Below are 21,543 nucleotides of genomic sequence, written 5' to 3'. Positions count from 1 at the left end.
CCTCCCCCCCCCCCCCCCCCTTCTCCCGGGGGCCGCTCTCCTCTCGCCCTCCGTCCTCCTCCCCCATCCCGTGCCGATCTCCTCGCGTCGGCGTCGGGAAGGAAGGAAGGAATGGCGGCCGCGCTGCGGGCGCTGCTGCTGGCCGCCGCCGCCGCCGTCGTGCTTCTGGCGTCGGGGGCGCGCGGGGCGGCGGGGCGGACGGCGGCGGCGGAGGCGGCCAACGCGGTGCTGCGGGCGCACCAGCTCCCCGGCGGGCTGCTGCCCGCGGGGATCACGGCGTTCCGGCACGACGCCGCCACGGGCGCGTTCGAGGCCGACCTGGCCGCGCCCTGCACGACGCGCTTCGAGGTCGAGCTCCGCTACAACGCCACCGTGGCCGGGGTCATCAGCCGCGGACGGATCGCCGCCATCTCCGGGGTCGCCGCACAGGACCTCTTCATATGGTTCCCCGTCCACGACATCACCGTCGACATCCCCTCGTCTGGCGTCATCTACTTCAACGTCGGCGTCGTCAAGAAGCACTTCCCGCTCGCCCTCTTCGACGCGCCGCCGGCCTGCACGCCCGACCGCCTCCTCCGCACCACCCCGCAGGTAACCGATCCCATCCATGGATCGATCCATATTTTTTTCCCTCTATCTCTCTCCGCAATCCTTCGCGGTTTTTTCTCGAGATGTATGTAACCGTTCTGCGTTATTCTCGGGCGCTGCAGCGGCTGGAGGACGTCGACTTGGACGGATTGCTCATCAGCGGTTCGGCGTCGCAATGATGGAACGAACGGGCGATTCGACAGCGGCGGCGAGCCAGAGACCAGAAGCGCAGTTTTGAGAGGAGACGATCGCCGGTCGGGCGACGACGGTCGCCGCGGCGGCCGGCCCGGCCGGCTTCTGTGCAGATAGATAGCGTGGCCATTCTTCCTGTTCCCTACTCCCTAGCTAGCAACCAACCCCCGTCCGCATCGTTTCGTCACCTCTGTTCTCGTTGTCGTTCATGTCCGTGTCCCTTGCGGGCGGAAGCCGCCGGCCGGTCGGCCGGCAGCCACGGAGAATCCTGCTGATTCGGCAGGCAGCGACGGGGGAGGGAAGCATGTGCCCGTCTTCCTTCTGCACCTCATCGTGCTCCGGTGGCCGTGGCGGCGGCCGTCGGCGATATTTTTCGCGGAAATGGATGGTTCTTGTACATGTCAAGTCTTGGAATGGTGAATGCTTCCTTCTGTACGTTCTGCCCCGCGGAGTTGCTGGCGCGAACTCGCGTCGTTCCCCTCCGGCACATTTCTTCTTCCCTGTCCGATTGGGCCCGATTGGATGATCTGCGTGCGATTCAGAGCAGCCTTGGCGTTGCAGAGGCGAGCCGCGTCGTTGTCCCAGTGATGCCTGCAGCCGTCATCGTCGTCGCCGTGGAGTTGATGCCCGTGATGGCGTCTCTGTCCGTTCCATCGTGGCATCCAATGTGATCGGACGCTTTGATGCAGCTGCTGCCCTGCTGGTGCCTCTTGCCCATCTGAGTGGCCAGAGATAGGTTTGAGAGAGTTCAGGATTCGCCACGGCGGATGGATGCTGACTAATCTCCTCTCGCCATGGCTGATCCATTACCTGGTGAGGTGGCTCCTCTCGGCTCTCGCCGTAGCTCGCTATGTTGATGCTGAAAAAAGTGCACTCGCTTTGGAAGTATTGGACCAGTCACCACACCACGCTGCACCCTGGCCTGCAGGAACAATATTGGCTGCTGAGTGGTCACTCTCCAATTCTCCATGTCTGCAGTGCAGAAGATGCCTCCCATGCTACCAGAACTAGATCCACGCTACAGTTGCTAACTAACTCCTCTGCTAACCAGTAGAACCTTTAATTACCTTTAACTAACCAATAGAAAGAATCTTTAATTGCTTATAGTTTTAGTGCTGTCGAACGGAGTAGTTCTGTACAGCGTACACGTAGGCGTGCGCGAGCATTAACCTCGACGACGCATGATTGGTGGCATGGCTCTGGCACACACATGTGACGAGTCCGGCTCCGGCCTGGACAATCATTCCACCCTCCTGGCCTTGGCCACAAGCGGACAGGATGATGCGCGTGGAGACCCTGCCCTCGGTGCTCAGCAACATCTGGATCCCTGCGAATGGCACACCATCGTGTGCTCCTTTTGTTTTCCTTCCTGGGGTGCAGTAGTGGTCGCGCTGGCTGTTTCAGTCTCTGCCTGACGACACCGTCCAAATTTGACCGGATGTTTACTGCTATCTTTCTTGGAACAGATAACTACGACTGCGTAAACGGAAATTACTGCTGACGAACACATGGGTTCAGGTCGCCGGTGGGGCCATGCCATGCCATGCCATGCATGCTCGCAGGGATCTCAAACGATGCAATGCAAGGTGCCAAGGTGACGGTACGTCCTACGTGTCAGTGCTGGAGTGGGGAGTGACAGGTCACAGGGCAACAGCGACGTGACGGGACGCGACCAGCGAGCGAGAGAGACATGTGCGAGGCTATTGATGGGAAAGGGACAAGCGTATCAACTACCGCGCGCCTCCTGCAGGCTGCGACCTGCCGGGGTTGGTGCAGTAGGTGGTGGCATTGGGGCGGCGATGGAGCAGGGTGAATCCGGCAAGGCGGCAAGGGAGATGCCGGGAGCCGAGCAGTCGAAGCACCAGCACGGCAACACCTGGCCACCAGCTGGGTCGCCCTCCGCCCGCTGCGTCGGCTGGCGGCATGGCTCTGTTGGCTGTGGATTCGTTGGCGAATTAGGTGGTCGGGATAGGGATGGAGGAGGAAGCCGGGCGGAATTTCCTGCCCCGCTGCATGGCGTAGTAGTTGTCTGAGGTGACGTCTGAGGCTTAGCTTGTGCATGGCAGCAGCGCGTTGATTGGGTGGCCCCAGCACGTTACGACGAGTTCGTGCTTGAAGTAAACAGATCAGGGTCGTCACAATGTCGGCTGTTCCAAGCCCGAGTCCCTATCCTATCAATGTGCCATTGAGCTGTGCTTTGGTGCGTTTCAATTTTTGGGAGGTGGTATTTTGGAGCTTTCGTTGCTTATCGAGCTGAACTTTACAATTTCGATTGTGAGCAGTGCTCAGAGATCTGAAAAAGTAGAAGCAAAAAGTTTGGAAATATAAAAAAGGAAAGGAAAAGGAAATAAAAGAGCCAGCAGCTCAAATTTTTGGGCGGAATTCGCGGATGAGTCTAAGTTGGGCCGAAACCTCGATCCACATTGCAACAAGAGCCCAGCCCAGAAGTTTAAAACTCCAGAGCATATAAAAACCTCGGACAATTCGTTCCTCCTCACCACTCCGACGCCATGGCGGCCCAGCCCAACCGCATGGCGCCCTTCGACCGCATCGCCCGCGCGCTCGCCTCCGACCACCCGCCACCGCCGCCCGCCGCGCTGCACGCCCACCTCCTCCGCTCGCACGCCGCGGCCACCGCGCCCGCTCTCATCCGCTCGCTCATCAACGGCGCCATCAGCCGCCTCTCCAAGCCGCGCCCGCGCGCCGCGGTCGGCCTGCTCCTCCTCATGCCGCGCCTGCCCGTCTCCCCCGACCACTTCTCCCTCCCCTTCGCGCTCAACGCCGCCGCGTCGCTCCGCCTCCTCCCGCTCGGCGCCTCCCTCCACGCCGTCGCCATCCGCCTCGCGCTCCTCCCGCTCCGCCTCCCCGTCGCCAACGCGCTCGTCGACTTCTACGCCAAGTGCGAGGACTTCCCCGCCGCGCACGCCGCGCTCGCGGACATCCCCGCCCCCGACGCGGTCTCCTTCAACTCCCTTCTCTGCGCGCACGCCCGCAACGCCTCCGTGCCTTCCGCTGAGTCCCTCTTCGCCGCCATGCCCAGCAGAACCCAGGTCTCCTGGAACGCCATGGTGGTCGTCTACGTCAGCGCTGGTGACCTCGCATCTGCTCGCCGCGTGTTTGATGAAATGCCTACGAGAGACACGGCGTCGTGGTCGGTGCTGATTGTTGGATATTGTAAGCGCGGCTTAGTGCAGAGAGCGCGCGAGCTGTTTGATAAAATGCCGGCAAAGAATCTCGTGGCTTGGACGGCAGTGATTAATGGTTATGCACAGACTGGACGGCCTAAGGCAACACTTGCTTTGTTTAGGGAACTGGAGGCTGCTAGGATTGAGCCTGATGCAGCCACAATGGTTGGGGTTATTTCTGCAGCTTCACAGATGGGAAGCACAGAGTTGGCTGGGTGGGTTGGAGCATATGTTGACAGGAAGAAGATAGAAAGGAATGAGAAGATTCTTACTGCATTAGTAGATATGCACGCTAAGTGTGGCAATGTTGAACAGGCACTGAGTGCTTTCAGGGAGATCGCACAGCCTGATGCCTATCCATACACAGCATTGATCAGTGGGCTGGCAACTCATGGGCATGGAAAGCTGGCACTTGAAGTGTTTGAAAGGATGCAGACTCAGGCCGTCTGGCCGGACCCTATCACCTTCGTTGGTGTACTTACTGCGTGCAGCCATGCAGGGCTTGTCGATAAGGGACTGGAGTATTGGGAGGCAATGGTGCGGGATTATGGAATTGAGCGCCGTGCGGATCACTATGCCTGTGTCGTAGACATGCTTGGCCGAGCAGGGAGGATTGAGGAGGCATTTGAGATGGTTCAAACGATGCCAATGGGGCCACATCCGGGGGCTCTTGGTGCACTGCTGAGTGCCTGCAAGACATATGACAATGTCGAGATTGCAGAAATTGTTGCAAACAAGCTTTTTGAGTTGGAACCTGGGAACACAGGGAACTATATACTGCTTTCAAATATATATGCTGGGAAAGAACTGTGGGAGGAGGCGGAAAGAGTTAGATCGCTGATGAGAACAAAACTGCCATTTAAAAAGCCAGGATCCACTTGGGTTGAGGATCGACAGAAGGAGCATGCCAAGATGTCTATAATGGACTGAGAATCAATAGAAACAGAAACACTTATTTTGGTTTGGAGATGGTGGTAAGCTAGGCGGTCTTGAAACATTGCTGTTTAACAGTTAGCAAAGCAAGAGCTTCATATCAGCTTGCCACTCAGGTATCTTCTCTCCTTCACAGTCATGACTTCTTGTCATATCCGAAACACTGTGATAAATTATTTTGACCCATATAGGTACTGACCAAGTTGTCCTATACAAAGTGTAGTTATCTCCGAACATACTGAGGTAGCAGATCATAAAACCTAACATTTGCAATGAAGCTCTACATCTAGAATAGGTGCTATAGCAAGAGATCTTATATATGATTCACCAAGTTTCAGTAATATGAGTGGTTATCCTTCGTTAAAATTTAAACTGTACAGCTTAGTGCGTGTAACTCAAAGGTATTCAGCCAGAGAACCACCTGATATAGTATTCAAAACATACTGAGTATGAAAGACTAGGATCACTGTCAAACTATTAATATCTGAAAGAAGCAGTATCCTCATAAAGCACAAATGATTATTTACAGGGAGCACTCCATCTAGAATAACTTTTTTTTCCTGCATGTCGAGTATCCACTTCCACAAAAGGGGTTGGCTCGTTCATAGTGTACACTACTGGTAGCATGCTAATTCGTGCACATTTTTCAGGGTATTTCTCAGCTTCACTTCGCTGTTTCAATTGCATGAGCTATTCGTCGATCTTGGAACCAGTGACCTCCTTGACAACCTTCCCATCCTTGAGAATCTTGAATGTCGGCACAACCTTTATGCCCAGAGCTCTTTTGCAAGAGGCTGCAAGTAGCAAGTACTGATGTTTTTCAGCATGCCATATCCAGATATCCTACAGAGCACAGAGCAGTGAATACACAAGAGAGCAAAGTAATCCAACTGACCTTGTTGTCCTGGCTGCAATCGAGTTTGAGGAACAGAACATCGAGGTTCTGCTCAGACATCTGCTGGAATTTTGGTCGCATCACCTTGCAAGGGCTGCACCTGCAACCAAGAGTACCAGAAAATTATCAGGTTCTCTTCTTGTTTTTTCATCTTGGTAAAAGACTGAAACAAAGAAGAGATCAGTAGAGCTCAGACGATACCATTGAGTGTACATGTCAAGGACGACACCATGTCTCCTACCGCCTTGACGATTGGCCAGAAGGTGTCCTTGGTCACCTGGTCACCGCCTCAGCTCCCACCAAGGTCGTCTCCAAGCTGCTTGACCTCACGGCAGTCACCTCATTTCAGAGCCCGCCATCACTGTCAGGCTCCACTTCTGGGATGCTGCCGAGCCTCCAAGCAAGGCTGGGAAGCGCCCGCAGGTGGCCAGCCGGCATGTGGAGAAGGCCGGCCTCGTGAGACGAGAAGATGGAGAGGCGTAACGCCATTGGTTGCTAGGGTGGTGGCCTAGCGGGTGGTGAGTCTGATAGGAGACTATAGGAGAAGGACCTTACAGCAGCCGACGAATGGGTGAGCTTGGAAGGATATCCTCCTCCGGTGGCGCTGGACCTCTGGTGTCTTGGCACTTGTGGAAAGAGTTGAACTCTCGTGCGTTTAGAGGTAGGGAAGCAACGGTGCAGCAGCTGCGGATTATGATCAAGCTAGTAGGAGAGATGTGGATCTCGGCCGGTGCTACGCATCTGGGTTGTCTTTTTAGTGAGTAGTAGCCTTTAGTTGTTTTGCACTTTTGCTGTTTGGTTGCTTACATTGCGTAATAGACAGTTAAATGCCCCAGCGCGTATATATGCATTGCGCATTGTGTAACCTGAACTATATATGCATTGCGCATTGTGTAACCTGAACTTGTTCTTTCTTCTTAATACAAAGATACGCACTTCTGGTGTGACGTGCTCTGTGCTGGAGTGCATTTTCGGTATCTGGACCCATCAGTTATCTGGTTTCATGCGTCTTGTTTCCTGCTATCGAGACCCATATTTCGGGGGTCCCTGCCGCGCAAGACCACCCGGGAGGCCGGGACACGTCAGTCATCTGAATCCAGGCCTGACTTGGCAGCCATCATGCTTGAATCGTTGGTGCATAGGCCACGGCGAGGGGTGAGGATCGGGAGGCATGGCATGGCACTCTTCTTCGTCTGCTGTTGTGGCCACAGATGGAGAGGCTGCCTGACCTTCAATCTCATGATGCAACCGCTGCAGTAGATGTAAATCTGTCGCAGCAAGAGAAAGAAAGAAATAAAAGTTTGTCTGCTTCATCGTTGCGTTGTAAATTGCAGCGGATGATCCTTGCTTTCAGAATCCATGTTCAAGTCCTTGGGGGATCGATGGCACGAACATATATGAGCAGGAGATCTGTTGAGCACCTGAGCTCTGCTCTGTTCACGGGTCTTGCCTGCCATCAACATGCATACCCGCCGTCTCTCCAGGAGTGAGGGGATGGAAGCAGGAGACGGCCGGAGTGTGGTGTCGCCGCCGACGCCCGCCGTGATGATCCGGCGAGACGGGCACGGCATGAAAGAGCAGAGGAGGCGGCGTTTCTTGTCACCGCAAGCACCCGTCCCTCGATCGACCTCGGTCCACGCATGCTGGGGTGGCTGCGATACGGCAGGAGGAAGAAGAGGTCGTCGTCCGGCGCGAGGCGGCGGCGCTCCGACGCGGTGTGCCGCCGCTGAGCTTTGGATCCCCGATCCGGGATTTTTCTTTAAAAAAAAGAACCATGAACATTTTCAAATAACCCCCTATTTTGGATCGCATTATTAATCTCAATTAGAATATTTATAAAATACACCCTAACTATTGTAGATAGCCCCCTAATTTGAATCGCGATTATTGACCGCGATCCGATTATTTCAGAAACACCCCCACATTTTCGTATAGGACCTGTCGTCTTCTTCCCCGCACGCCCGCCGCTGCCACCGTCTTCCCCACCCGCCGCGCCATCCAGAACCGCAAAGCCCCATGCTTCCCACCGATGCCAGCAATCTCCGCCTGGATTGTTTCCCTGACATTGCTGATCAGATTCAACTTGCCAGTTGCCATTGTTCGTCGTGCTGTGCCTGATCCGGCGAGGTGAACCATCAACTATGGCATAGAGATTTGTTTCCCCGCAGCATTTGCGAGGTTGAACATACTACATAACACTGAAGATGCACCGGCTAAAATGTTGGGTTCAATTCCGAATTTGTCAAGTTCCTGAATGCTCTGTTCCATTTCTGATTTGCGAAGAGAGATCACAGCACAAGCACGGACAAGTTGTATCTTCATTCTTCAGAAAGTAAGCATCGTGTGGATATGGGCGATGGGGGGCATACCCCTGAAAAATTGCAAGATTACAGGCTACAGCGAGCGAGCACAATGGAAAACTGCACACATATTTGATGAAATTAGAGAGTCAGATGGTCCTTGACGTGATAATTTTTGTCGGAACCATGCTTGGCCAATCTTTTCTGATGTTTGCATGGTTCAGTTCTCTTGTGAATTCAATAGACAATAGTTAGGATCTTGACGGGCAGTAAAGTTGATGTCACGCGAATTCAAAATGCTCCATGTGGCCAATGGTAACTGTTGCCATTCAGGCATTCTTAATCCACTACTCATGTTCTCACACTAATGACCATTGTTAATATCTGAATTAGCAGATTCCTCTTTATCAGGTGAGTTATCATATCAGCAGATTGGTTCATGAGCAAGCTCTCTTTTCTATTCGGCACGCATGCATGCAGCAACAACACTTTGTATTCCAAGGAAGACAGGGAGAACAAAGGTGCTTCTCCATGCCTGCAGAAACTGTGACCATCAGGTTAAATGGTTCTCAACATTCACCATCAGGTCAATCCATAATTCGCTCAAAGATTTGAAACCATATTCTAAACTCTGCAAAAAAGAATAGAGCATCTGAAGTTAACGGCAGCCACTCGGCTTTCTCGTTCTGAACTTGCGATGACCCACAGCAGCCTGGAGGTGGCCGACAGGCGACAGCAGCTGCGTATGCTGGAACGTGGTGGGGACTATGCCGCCGGCGAGTTCACGCTCGAGGACGCCGGCACGCCGCCTCCGCCCCAACGCTCGGCATCAGGCCTTCTTCAGTCAGTTCAGACTTCAGAGTCCTTAGTCCAGACCTAACAGCCACCATGGCGCGAGCTGGGGCGGGGTGAGAGCCAGGCGGAAGGAAGAAGAGGTATCCGAGGGACGGCCGGCGTCAAGCCGCGGCGGAGGATTCGGATCGCGGCACAGAATTTCAAAAGGCGCACCTGAATATTTTCAAACAACCACCTCATTTGGATCGCGATTTGATCGCGATCCAATTATTTACAAAGTTTCCCTGTTATTTGCAAATAGACCCCTAAATCGCGATTATTGATCGCGATCCGGTTATTTGCAAAAATGCCCCTGGTTCAAGGTCGTCTTCTCCCTACCCGTCCATCGCCGCCCGCCGCCTGCCGCTGCCGCCGTGGTCTCTGTCGGCCTCGCCATTCAGAGCCTCAAAGCCCCATCAAGCCCACGCAACATCTTCCGAAGACCTGGCGCCCGCGGCCCCGGCACGCCATTCGCCGCGCGATTGAGCTCGCACCGGCGGGGCACGGGCCAGCTCCGAAGGTGGCGCGGTGATGGCTCCGAGACGTGATTGTGCCGCTCGGCCTCCGAAGGAGCTGGTTCGTATGCCGGCCGCCGCCGCCTCCACCACGCGCCGGAGCACTCTGCCTGACATGTCAGCAGTTGGAACTCCCTCGTCAGTTGCCTTCGTCATCTCGTCAGGTTGCTTCTGGTCCGGCGAGGTAAACAACCAAACCAACCATGGCGAGATAGAGATTGTTCCCGTTGGAGGCTTGGAGAATTGCGAGGTTCAGCATATGCAGGGTGGACTGGTCAAAGCAACATACGATGGAGGGTCATCCTATGTCACTTGGAGGTTGGAATCGTAATAGCTCAAGATAAATTCAATCAGGCATTATTGTGTAGTGATACTGAAGATAACCGGCCAAAATGCCGGGTCCAATTCTGAAAACCTTCTGAATTTGCAAGATTCCGACCACGGTTGACAAGCAGCAGGTAGCAGCCATGAGCAGCATGAAGTTCTGCCGGGAATGGTAATCTTGCTGTTGATGGACATTGCTACCCAGTTATTCCCGTCCCTAATCACTTTTCCCAAGAAGTGATTGTTTCATGAACAAAGATTCTGATCGTGCTGTAGCCATCAGGTTGATTAGTTCTATGTTCCTGACCTATTCAGGCAGACTTCAATTGATTAACTCGGTAATTACTGCTCAGTCCGCTTATTTCTCTTGCATCTTCAAGTTACCAGATGCAATCATCAAGGAAGTTGACATTATTATAAGAAAAAATCCGTATGTAGAGGTTCTGAAGTTAACAGGAAAGGACAAAATCAGGCAGGTGTTAGCAAGCTAACCACTCAGAATGAATCATTACTCTTGAAACATCTGGATACATTTTATAATCAGAGAGACATCCAATGGGTACAGCTAATTTGGAATACATATTATTTTCCGAAGTACCTCATATGGCTAAGGAAAAAGGCTCTTTTTGGTGGAAAATGTTCTGTTTATCAGGATCAGGCAATACAGTTAGCCTATGGGATGCCATGATCAATAATAAATTACTGGCACAAGATTATCCAAGACTCTTTCCATATGCAAAGGATAGCTATATCTCTCTTCAGGATGCCCTACAAACCGTGCATTTGCCTGAACTTTTTCATTTACCCAGCTCTGCTCTGTTCGCGCGTCTTGCCTGCCATCAACATGCATACCCGCCGTGTAGAGAGATGGGATGGGAGCAGGAGACGGCCGGATTGTGGTGTCGCCGCGATTATCCGGCGAGACGCGTGCGGCAATGAAGCAGAGGCGGCGGCGTTTCTTGTCAGCGCAAGCACCCGACCCGCACGAGACGGCAGGAGGAAGAAGAGGGACTTCAGGCGTAAGGCGGCGGCGCTCCGGCGCGGCGTGCCGCCGGTGAGCACTGGATCCCCGATCCGGGATATTTCTTAAGAAAAACACCCTGAACATTTTCAAATAACACCTCAATTTGGATCGCGATTATTGATCGCGATCCAAATATTTATCAAATACCCCCTGGTAATTGCAAATGGACCCCTCAATTGGATCGCGATTATGGATTGCGATCCGATTATTTTCAAAAACACCCCTAACGTTTCATATAGGACCCTGGTTCGGGTCGTCTCCTCCCCACCCGTCCAGCGCCGCCCGCCGCTGCCGCCGTCATCCCCGCCCGCCGCAACATGCAGAGCCATAAGCCCGTAAAGCTCCATCCTGCCGACCAATGCCAGCAAGCTCCGTCTGGATACTGAATTTTCCCTGGCATTTCTGGTCAGATTCAACTTGTCATCGTTCGTCTGGTTGTGCCTGATCCGGCGAGGTGAACCGTCAATCATGGCGTAGAGGTTGTTTCCCTGTACTATTGCGAGGTTGACCATACCACATAACACTGAAGATGCACCGGCTAAAATGGTGGATCCAATTTTGAATTTGTCGAGTTCTTGAATGCTCTGTTCCATTTCTGATTTGGGAAGAGAGATCACAGCACAGGAATGGAGTAATGGACAAGCTGTATCTTCAGAGAGTAAGTATTGCGTGGATATGGACATACACCTGAAATGTTGCAAGATTAGTTTTTTTTCCCCTAAAAAAAGAATCTGCAAGATTCTTTCTGACCGTGGTCGACAGGCGACAGCTCGAGCGAGTACATTGGAAAACTGCGAGGATTTGATGAAATAGAGAGTCAGATGATAATTTTAGTCTGCATGGTTCAGTGGCTCAGTGCTCTTGTGAATTCAAGCTCCTGATAGATTGCTGAATAGCAATACTGTCACGCGAATTCTTTAGGTGATCTAGTGAGTGTGACACGAAGACAAAATGCACCTTCAAGGTGATCTAGTGAGTGTGACACGAAGACAAAATGCACCTTCAGGTAAGGTAGGAATCAGAAACTTGGGATCTGCAAAAATGACCGGGGGTCAAGGGAATTCGGCCCACAAGGCCTAGTAACCCAAAACAGCTTCCAGGCCGGCCACCTCGCTTCCGTCTAAATCTTCCAAACAAAAATGTCCAGAATCAGAATGGAAATGTCCAGGATCATGCATCAAGAGACAAGACCATAACTGAGCATGCACTGTGAAGGATTCAAGGGGAAAAATATATTGCCATATACTTTTTAAAATTAAAATATTTGCATCCATAGGTTTCAACACAAAATAGGGAAAACTTCCACTGGTGCCGTAAACCTTCTAAAAATGTATGCCATTAATACACTAAGACTCAACAACTTGGCTACACATAAGTGACAACACGAAGTCATGACTGCCAAATTAATAGCTCGCAGGGGAAAAAAGCCAGACTAATATCAGCAAGAATGGATCATCAACTGTCTGAAAGTCTCAAATCTCTTCCACTTAAGATGGTGGCGTACCTATATGAAACAGTTTTGCTAGACATAGTTACATGCAATGTATACACATACTACAGTACTACACCCGGAGGATTTGGCGAATTTGTTGAAACTGGTGCGCGATCACAGAGTTGTTTTCAGAAATTGTACAATGAAGTAGATCACGGCCAGCAAAAGCCCAATCTGGTACACATCTTGATTGAATCCATCATCTGGCCTTTGAAAGAACTGCACCCAGAAATCCAAAACAAGGCTCTGAATGAACTAACATAACTGAACTGACCTCTTCAGAATTTTGAGTATTAGAAATGATCAAACGATAGCTATATAAGTTGGAGATTCATCATGTAGCGGCACAGTTATGGAACTAGAAAGATTGATTTACCTTTGTAGGATCACCAGAAGGATCCGGATAAGCCTCTAAATTCTGATCTTCCTTTGTTGACAGCCCGGATGCCGTGCTCTTAGCAGCTTCGATTGTGTCCTTCCCAGACTCAACAGTAGAGTAAACCCTTCTTGACAACCAGAAGTAGGTCTGGGCAGGAAGAGACGAGGCAGAGAGGTCCCAGGAGTCTACCTGTTCGAGCACTTGGCCACTTATCTGGTTCAACACGAACTGGGATTCAACATGGACAATGACATCTCCTCCAATGGTTGCAAAGAATGGATTCTTAGGCTTCCCTCTGAATGCCCACTTGATGGTCAGATTACTTGTCGATTGCATTGACATTTCCTGGACTGTCTGACACAATAACAAGAGTGCTGATTAGATGCTATCTGAATTTTGGAGAGGGATCATGCTGGATACAGGTAAGGTAATAATTTTTTTTGCAGCAAGTTTGGCCTCAGATATCTAATACCTGAAAGATGCACCATTGTTCTTTTTTTTTATGTTCAACATAATTCAACTAAAAATCTTGCATTGTGATGAGATGACTGGAACACGCTATTGCATCTAATCAATTCTTACCACTACAGGGTTTTCCAATGCCTTGGTGATCCACAGTGGCCTCATGTACTTGTCACGTCCAACAAATGTCCTGAACGGATCCTGAAAGAGGACAAATATGGAGGCAAGGATAAGCAGGGTACGGTATCTGAAGGATGAAATTAGGCCATCACAAAATCAAGAGTGCACGGTGGCAATTTATTTTCTCCTATGGAATGAATGAACACAGTACGAAAATCTTAGTGTATGACTATTTACTTTCTTATTTCCAAGTTCCAACTATTCAGTCAATCAATACGGCAAACGATTGCTACACGCAGGCATAAGCCAAAGCTATTTACACATAGCATTTGCTAAAGGTGATTCGTTTGGTGAACATTCAACCCATTAACTAGTAACTAGCAAATGATTTTCTTTCTACCATCACTTAGCTGAAAGTTTGAAACTTAAAACTGACCGCTTGAATCTTCAAGTTGTCAGTGTAAATTGTCTTATGGTTAGTGTTGGAGCTGCTACATCCACAACCAAATGAAAATTTTCCGCCTTTGTGTTGCCAAACAAGGGATGAAGTACAGTTGCGCAGAAAGATCACATGACGAGCATCAGCACCTTGTATTTGACGGAGACGGCATAGCAGTTGAATGCCCGGTTGTCCTCCCGCAGCTCGAGGATGTCCCGCGCTATCTGCCTCGCCGTGGACTCCACGTAGGGGCTGCTTATGCACTCGAAGTCGTTGCAGAGCTTCCCGAAATCCATGCCGTCGACCATCTTATCCGTCTGAGACCTCTCCTCGGGAAGATCGGCGGCGGCGCTCGCCTCCGCCTGCACCTCCTTCGAGTCATCGACAACTGCACGCACGGTTCAACACGTGGTGTCGTCGTCAGCACTATACTGTAGTTGCGGCGTGCATCGGGGAAGGGCTCGCAGAAGGATCTCGAGCTCACCGTGCAGCGGCGCGAGACGGAGGCGGCGGCGGCGAGGAGGCGGTCCACTGGAAACGGAGGCGATGTTCAGCCGGCGGAAGGCAGCGGTGGAGGAGGAGGAGGAGGAGGGTGAGGGGCGGCAGGAGCAGGAGAGCGCAGTGGCGGTGGGGGTCGCCATTGGTGGCCATGGTGCGGACGGCGTGGCGCGGCGTGAAGAGGCGCGGGGATGGTTGCTGCGGATAAGGCCGCGGCGCGCCCCGGCCTCTCGTTTGCCCGCCCGGTCCTGTGGCCTCCGCGCAGCAGCGCCGCCCCGCGTGGCCGGCCCAACTGCCTACGTACTATTTTTCATGGGAAAATGAGCGATATATACTAGTGCCGTTCCTCCTCCTCGGCCAACTGATGGGCGTGGACTTCCCGTCTTTCTCATCTAGAAGTATTTTTTCTAGCCAACAACAACTAGTATGCTCAGCTACTCCCTCCGTCCCAAAAAGAATACAACTCTCATCTCTCGAGGAATCAAATAGTTTCAAGTTTGACCAAATTTATACTAAAAATACTAACATTCACGTCTCCAAATAAATTTAGTATAATTCTATCTATGTTTATTTTGTACCATAAATGTTAGTATTATTTTGTATAAATTTGGTTAAATTTAAAATTTGTTGACTTCTCGGGAAGCAAGAGTTACATTTTTTTTTGATCGGAGTGAATACTCTCCGGTGCGTATGTCTTGAGAAGTACCAAGTATAGCTTAGAAAAAAAATCCAATAGATAGATTAGTGGAGGAAAATGGTTTAGGTATCCCTAATTATTGGAAAAGAGTGTCCCTAATTATCCATGCATGCAGAATTTTGAAGTCTAAACAGGCCCAACAACTGGATCAACAAGTGATAATTGCATTTCGTATCAGCAACTCGCTCCGCCGTCGCCCAATGCCGAATTGCCGATGCATATGTGCAGCAGTACAGGAGCTCGATCGGCTCCAGATGCGGCGGCTCAACCCAAACTATAGCTTCCCGGCAAACGGCAAATGGGCGACTCAGCTGCCGAGAGCTGGTGAGGGTTCATATCCAAACTCAGAAAAATGTACCCAAAGTACAGTGTAGGATAGAGCCCCCCAGAAAGAAGAGAGATGTTACTCTTGGATGAAATCATATACAGTGTGCTCATAAAGCAGCGTGTTGTCCTCCTTGTAGTGCAGGAGGTAGTAGCATTTGATGCAGAAGTAGCAGGGGTTGTTCAGCGCCCACTTGTCGTCGACCGTCATCTTGGTGGCAGGGTAGATCTGGCACACCGAGCACTTCTGCAAGCGCTTCTGCAACTGGAACGTCTGGAGAGGGTAATCTGCCTGGTCCTGCGAGTCATCCTGGTGGATCAACCTCATGTCCCTTATCACGATCCTGTGATTGCAGCTACCCTGAAAAATGTGCAGTATGAAACCAGAAACCGGTTAAAGGATCTGATATCTTTGTTTCATCAAGCATTCAAGTTCAACATATGATAGCCGAATAAAAATTCTAACATAAAATGTTTGTAAAACAAGGAAAAATGAAATTCTCTGGAGGCATTAAGACAAAACAGAATAGATGAGAACCTGATGGCAGTAGAGGTACCCAGCACCAGGCCGGAAGTGCAGGTCAGAGAAGCGAGTTGTTTGCATTCTTTCAGATTTAAATTCGGGCACGTTAGAAATATTCAAACCCCTCAGTAAATCCTTCTGCCGTTTCTTCAAAACACCCGATGTTATGGCATCCCACTTCTCAGCTACCTCATCACCGGAATTCTGAAGCCAATCAAGTATAGGTTTACTGTAATCAGTGGCAGAACGATGTCTCGAATCGTTGTAGAATGTGTCCTGACATAGGAAAGTGGAGATTAAAAAGGTAGCCACAGTTCTTCAAGAACATGTATTAAATTTTCAAAAAGGAAAAGCATACCTCAATAAGGAAATATCCAGAATGATCGTGTTGCCCAGCCACCTTCATCAGCTTATCAGTCAAACAACAAATGTTGTCCCTCAGATCAGTAAGGAATTGGCTTCCCAACACAAGAAGTTCCTGGCACTGCAAGGTATGAAGTCACATAAAATTGGGGCCTTCAGGTCACCATAAACAGGTATGTGTAAATTAATGATTAGCAATTACCTTCACAGAGCCACATTTCTTCTGGTAAATTTCGACACAAAGAATTACTTCTGGATGGACCACAGTTCTGTGCTCCTCAGGTCTTGAAGCTTTGTTCTGGGAACAAAATAGATCGTAAGACTAAAATTCCAAAGATAGGAGCTTGTGTAAAGGGGTGCTACAGATGAACTGAGATAATCCAAACCTTCCAAGGCACGCCGGTTAATTTAAGAGATGTCGCCATTTCGATTTTATCAGATGATGACTTGGAACATTTAGACTTCACAGAATCACCACTGCACCAAAGAATCATATTCATTTATAACTGTGCAAGAAAAAGATCACTGGAATAGACTAATTTTATGGTCTCAAGTGCATAATGATAAGAAGGCCATAAGCTTCTCCCTCCAGTTTGCTTCAATCAAATATAGTATCAGTCTATTACATCTGTTCTATAGAATCTTATTTCTCCCAACTTGACATGCCTTTGCATAGTAACATTCCATTGAGATTCGACAAAGCATAACTAAAAACCCAACAAATAACTATGTACAATAGAGTCATAATATATGATTACTAACAATAGGCCCCAATGGACTTTTAACTGCTTTACCTGAAAGAGTGAAGCCTTGCTGCATATTTGTCTTCGTCTTGCTTGGCCTTGATTTCTACCCACTTGTCTGCTTTAGTAAGATAGCTTCCCTGATAATAATAGGGAAAACAAAAAAAATACAATTATGGAAAATCATAAAAAAGTAATTTGCAGAGATCACAAATGTGCTTCAATGTTGGATGACAGAAATTGCAGGTTAGTCTTACAAGACAATACCAATCAAATGCTTTGAAGGACGCAGATTAACAGATAACACTGCAAAACAGACTTAATCCTCAACAAAAGCATATCTTACCATGTAACTTGCGATTATTTATTACAGTGACAACAAATCAACCATGTACTTTGTGGTTTCTAGCATCTTCAGACTTACAGATTAGCAGCACCTGCAAAATTGATTTTCCTGGCCAGATTGTTGCGTTACCTATATAGGCTAGTCCTATATGCCTCTGTATTACAGTGACAACAACAGATGTGGATTGATGGATTTATCAACAACTACTTAGCACCTTACTCAAATAGGATACATGTTTAGTGAACATAATTCTTGTAGTATGGATGCAACTTAATGCAACAATGCCATGAGGCAGCCACACTAGATCAATTCTCAAATTAATAGCAGTAAACAAAACAAAAGGCAGTCAAAAGAGGGATATACATACTTGTAAAATCTTTGCTCGAACCTCTCTATCAAAATGTCTCCCTCTCTTTTTGACCTTCTCACATGTTGTTTGCCCATTGGTTCCCTCTGGATCATGTGGAACAATTGACAAATCAACAGGTGATTCAGAGACAGCATTTTCAGCAGATGGATTTGAAGTGGCCGTCCCATTTCCTTCACTGCCTTCTGGTTCATGTGGTACAATTGCCATATCGACAGGTGATCCATGGTTCTCTCTTTCAACCAATGAATCTAATGTGATGGTTCCAGTTTTGCCCTTCCTACATCTGGTTTTCGCCTTTTTGCCTCTGGGCTTACCATTGCTGCTTTCTGGTTCGTGTGATATGACTGCAGTATCCTCAACAGGCAATCTAGAGTTCTCCCTTTCAGCTGATGGGCTCGATGTGAGGGCCTCATTTCTAGGGGTTGGATTCGCTGACATCCTGGATATGGTAAATCAAAGGACATCAGATTCAGCAAGCCAAAATAAGAATCATGAGAAAGAAATGGTGTGGTGCACAAAGATCGCAACAACACCACTAATATAGATTTTTTTTGGAAAAAAATCCCTCTGAATTTTTGCTTTGCAAGAGCACTCGCCAGGAATGCTAACTTGTGCATTGCATAACAAACCTTAGCAGCCTTACTAAATAATTAAATATTTGACTAGCATTAAGGCAGACCGGTAAAGACCATGCCATCCTTATTGAAGAGCCTTTGCCAATGTTGCATCTAATATGACTTGCCTAAACTACCATAACAAGATAACCAATCAACCACGCTAACAAAGTACACCAACAAAGCTATAGCTAAAGCAGGCCAATTACCCTTCATCACACGTTTGCTCCTCTGGTTGTGGTGGAGTGCTAGAATTCGAGTCATCCTACAAACAAAAACCATCAGAACCTCAAATCAAAATGCAATCCGAAACAAAGTGGTAAAAAACAAGCCGATTAGCAGTCGAGAGTTTACCTCCATAGCCTCCTGGAGGGCGTGCTCCACCAGCTCCTCCTGGGTGAGCACCCTCAGCTCATCGATGCTGCGAAAAAAAACCATCCACCCAGAGAAAATCAACACATTAATTGGCATAGGCACAAAGGGAAAGGATTATTACTTCGATATAACAGGATGAATCATGGAATTACCAAAGCTCACCGTCGAATTCGTCACCAGGGTCTCCCAATTCAGCTTCCAAGGACTGGATGCAAACGAAACAAGCAGAGAATCATACCCAAAACTCTGGGGGAAAAATCAAAGTTAGGGTTCTGGGAAGAGCTGCAAGGGGGATTGGTTGCCACCTGAAGCTCCTGGAGGGCGGAGTGCATGAACCCTGGGGCGGTGGAGATGGGGCCCACCATGAAGGGAACGAACACCGGGCCGCCCCGAGCGAAGGAGACGGGCTCCCGCTCTTCGGCAGCGGAGCTCTCGGCTCCCTCTTCGGTGGCCGCCATCACGGCGAGCGGTTGTTTTCTCCAAGTTGATGATGTGCAATGTTGACGTTGCCGCTAACCTCTACGCCTGGAGGTGAGCAAAGGAACAGCGGGGACGCAGGCCGCCGCGCCCTGGCCTGGCCGTGCCCTCGCCGCCCGCGTCGGCTCGCCCCGATCGACGGCTGTGTTGGAGCGCCGATATCCGCGCCCCCGACCGCCTAAACCCCCTCGCCCCGTCGCCTGCCCAGCGCCCACACGCCGATGAGTACGCCGCCGCCGCCGCGCCGCCGCCCGCGCGCGAATCGACGTAATCGCGGGACTGGTTCCTGGCTCTGGCGTTAAGTGGGTATGTGAGCTGTACCTTTTCGGCTCGATGGGCCTTGGGGCTGTACCTCGGTTCAATGGGCCTTGCGCGAGCCAAATTTTCAGTTGTTATGTGGGCTGTACGAAATTTTTTAGTAGTTGGCAACCGCCAACATTGCAAGCCCGCCCATCTTCGCTCGCGAAACAGCGGACCTACTGGTTGGCAGCGTGGCACCACGGCATACACTGCAGCATGATTTCAGAGCTTGTTTCACCCGGTAAGGCGGTCACGTCTGAGCAGGAAAGGATTAGGATTCGACCAAACACCACAACAAGCTGAACGTACAGTGAACACAAGAGAAGCAGAGAGAAAATGTCCATTCTTTGAAGACCGGGTCCCCATTTCCATTTTGTCGACAAGACAGAGATTGGCTTACTCCAAAATTGGAGGACGGACCATAGAGAGAGAAGGAGAAAGTCCTCCAGACTTCTACTACTAATAGAAGAGAAGTTTATCTTCACGTTGTTCCACCTCGTCAATTTGTGGCTGACAGTGGCCCACCTTCGTCCGTCGTTTCGACTTTCGTGTCGTGCGTTGTCCCGCCCCGCTCTCTCCATCGTCCGTCGCCCAGGCAGGTGGGCCTGGAGCGCGTAGCTCAACAGTCGGTCTGCCCTCCGTGCAATCCACGCTGATTGGTAGTCCATCTATCGCTCCGTCGCTCTCGCATTCAGCTCCCGTTTTTTCGCCCGTTCCGCCGTTCAATTTAGTTGCCAAATACTTTGCTTCTCCGCCTTGCGCCGCACCTCCTCACCTCGGCCTCCTCGCGGCATTGGCAATGCATGCCCGTCAATCACTCCACCAGATAACTGCTCCTCTCGCTCGAGATCGTCATCAGTGCGGCAGTCGCAATCGTCGATGGCCACTTGCGGATCACGGAGCAATCAGTCCGGTGGCCATGACCCCGTCAGTCCGTCGCCCGCGATTATCGCTGGCCAGCCGTGGAGCACAACACTATCTGTCAGAGGCCGGCTCTCACGTCTCCACCACAAGGAGCAGATCAAGGCGAGCGTCATCGTCAGTGATTACCGTTTTGAATTGGAAATCCCACAAGATTTATACGCTAGGTTTTGGGTTGGTACGGCGCGCCGCGATCACTCGTAAGCACTCACGGAGCACGGCGCCAATTGTCAAGCCATCTCATCATTTGCAGCTTGAATGGTCGTTGGTTCATTCTCTGATCTAACTAGATGATCACAGTTCCAGATTATTCTCATATCATCGCCTGTCCCTTCACAAAATCGTAATTTTCGTGGGTCAAGCAGTGGCGGCAGGGTGTAAGAAGCCGCAGTGCTGTTGTAGATGCCGAACTACAGCAACGCCTTGATTGCTTGCAAAAACGCACGGCGAGGTTGCTTAGTTAACTAATGCGTTAGCACTTAGAATTGACAGTTGGTTTCTGTCAGCCTCCATTCTGATGAAATTGATCCAACTGAATGATTTTTAGTGCAGGCTCAAAATCTAATATGGAACTGAAATAATAAGCTGATTGGTTGATGGTTTATTCTGTTTTCTCAAAATGTTAATCTGCTACTTCTATCTGAGATGCTGCACACACTGGTGACAAGATGGATGGATTCTGGTGCTTGGATTATGATCTAATTAAGAGAGATGGTTGGAGGAGAAGGAGGGGGACTTTGGTGGCCTTAAGTGTATATTGTTTTGTTCAACTAGAATTCTAATGGACAAGAACGAGTGCCAAATGTTTCGATCTTGCAAACAATTTTTGTGCAACCATTTGCTTTTGTTGATCGTTTCTTTTTTCAAGGCAAATTGCTATTGTAATTAATAATGGGCTTGGCTTAATGGTCCTGAGTTCTGACGACATAGAGAGACAAGACTCGCGGTGATGAGCATGGCGACCTGACTGAAACAACTTTGGTACACTTCCTCTCTGTTGCGTCTATGTTAACCTCCTTACCTTTTACTGTTCTCATCACAATGAATCACAATTCACAAGAATGAAGAACTACAACATTCTTTTGATTTTTCCTGGTTATTAGACAGGTATTAATTGCAGCCATGGTGTGTTCGTGCAGCATGTCAAATACTATTAGTCTATGGCTGATTGCCCAGTTCCGAGGTTGCACCAATGCTTTGCTGCTGTTGTCCATGTCCAGACAGCGACATGCATACAGCTTCTGGTCAGTTGTTTGACGCATTGATATCTCTACAACAAATGACTCGACTGATCGACTGATGATGGTCTA

General features: G+C 49.8%; 4 protein-coding genes and 1 pseudogene across 5 annotated transcripts; 2 read left to right on the top strand and 3 right to left on the bottom strand.

Moving 5' to 3' along the window:
• On the top strand, positions 1-1,215 carry LOC101777469. Its single transcript, XM_004970964.3, has 2 exons — positions 1-591; positions 711-1,215. The coding sequence occupies exons 1-2, from the start codon at positions 112-114 to the stop codon at positions 765-767; spliced, it is 537 nt and encodes a 178-aa protein (XP_004971021.1). The 5' UTR covers positions 1-111; the 3' UTR covers positions 768-1,215.
• Positions 1,216-3,217: 2,002 nt separating this feature from the next.
• Positions 3,218-6,740, top strand: LOC101778833 (putative pentatricopeptide repeat-containing protein At5g37570). Its single transcript, XM_004972246.3, has 2 exons — positions 3,218-5,014; positions 5,549-6,740. The coding sequence occupies exon 1, from the start codon at positions 3,291-3,293 to the stop codon at positions 4,893-4,895; it is 1,605 nt and encodes a 534-aa protein (XP_004972303.2). The 5' UTR covers positions 3,218-3,290; the 3' UTR covers positions 4,896-5,014; positions 5,549-6,740.
• Positions 5,031-6,282, bottom strand: LOC101778436 (annotated as a pseudogene).
• Positions 6,741-12,007: 5,267 nt separating the features above from the next.
• On the bottom strand, positions 12,008-14,464 carry LOC101777054. Its single transcript, XM_004970963.4, has 5 exons — positions 14,167-14,464; positions 13,832-14,070; positions 13,244-13,324; positions 12,659-13,015; positions 12,008-12,501 (listed from the first exon to the last, which is right to left on the bottom strand). Exons 1-5 carry the CDS (start codon positions 14,321-14,323, stop codon positions 12,397-12,399), a joined length of 939 nt encoding a protein of 312 aa, XP_004971020.1. The 5' UTR covers positions 14,324-14,464; the 3' UTR covers positions 12,008-12,396.
• A 557-nt stretch (positions 14,465-15,021) lies between these two features.
• On the bottom strand, positions 15,022-19,293 carry LOC101776378 (snRNA-activating protein complex subunit). Of its 2 annotated transcripts, none has more exons than XM_004970961.4 (11): positions 18,841-19,293; positions 18,688-18,740; positions 18,515-18,581; positions 18,370-18,425; positions 17,544-17,985; positions 16,882-16,970; positions 16,474-16,564; positions 16,290-16,385; positions 16,083-16,208; positions 15,740-16,000; positions 15,022-15,562 (listed from the first exon to the last, which is right to left on the bottom strand). In XM_004970961.4, the coding sequence occupies exons 1-11, from the start codon at positions 18,991-18,993 to the stop codon at positions 15,281-15,283; spliced, it is 1,716 nt and encodes a 571-aa protein (XP_004971018.1). In that variant the 5' UTR covers positions 18,994-19,293; the 3' UTR covers positions 15,022-15,280. The 2 variants fall into 2 exon arrangements, with proteins under 2 accessions (XP_004971018.1, XP_004971019.1); XM_004970962.4 differs by having other exon boundaries at positions 18,698-18,740; positions 18,841-18,937.
• Positions 19,294-21,543: the final 2,250 nt, after the last annotated feature.

Source organism: Setaria italica, chromosome V, assembly GCF_000263155.2.
Source record: "Setaria italica strain Yugu1 chromosome V, Setaria_italica_v2.0, whole genome shotgun sequence".
Lineage (NCBI taxonomy): Eukaryota > Viridiplantae > Streptophyta > Magnoliopsida > Poales > Poaceae > Setaria > Setaria italica.
The sequence above is the reverse complement of the archived record's forward strand: the minus strand, read 5'-3'. Positions and strand labels throughout refer to the sequence as shown.

What these genes read in the sequence shown, in the direction of transcription:
- LOC101777469 (XM_004970964.3), top strand. Translation starts at nt 112, where the DNA reads ATGGCGGCCGCGCTGCGGGCGCTGCTGCTGGCCGCCGCCGCCGCCGTC. An exon ending in TCCTCCGCACCACCCCGCAG is followed by an intron (nt 592 to 710) that starts GTAACCGATCCC and finishes CGGGCGCTGCAG; the next exon opens with CGGCTGGAGGACGTCGACTT.
- LOC101778833 (XM_004972246.3), top strand. Translation starts at nt 3,291, where the DNA reads ATGGCGGCCCAGCCCAACCGCATGGCGCCCTTCGACCGCATCGCCCGC.
- LOC101777054 (XM_004970963.4), bottom strand. Translation starts at nt 14,323, where the DNA reads ATGGCGACCCCCACCGCCACTGCGCTCTCCTGCTCCTGCCGCCCCTCA. An exon ending in CATTGGAAAACCCTGTAGTG is followed by an intron (nt 13,016 to 13,243) that starts GTAAGAATTGAT and finishes TTATTGTGTCAG; the next exon opens with ACAGTCCAGGAAATGTCAAT. An exon ending in CTTCTGGTGATCCTACAAAG is followed by an intron (nt 12,502 to 12,658) that starts GTAAATCAATCT and finishes TTCTGGGTGCAG; the next exon opens with TTCTTTCAAAGGCCAGATGA.
- LOC101776378 (XM_004970961.4), bottom strand. Translation starts at nt 18,993, where the DNA reads ATGGCGGCCACCGAAGAGGGAGCCGAGAGCTCCGCTGCCGAAGAGCGG. An exon ending in CCGCCCTCCAGGAGCTTCAG is followed by an intron (nt 18,741 to 18,840) that starts GTGGCAACCAAT and finishes GTTTGCATCCAG; the next exon opens with TCCTTGGAAGCTGAATTGGG. An exon ending in CTGGATATTTCCTTATTGAG is followed by an intron (nt 16,001 to 16,082) that starts GTATGCTTTTCC and finishes TTCCTATGTCAG; the next exon opens with GACACATTCTACAACGATTC.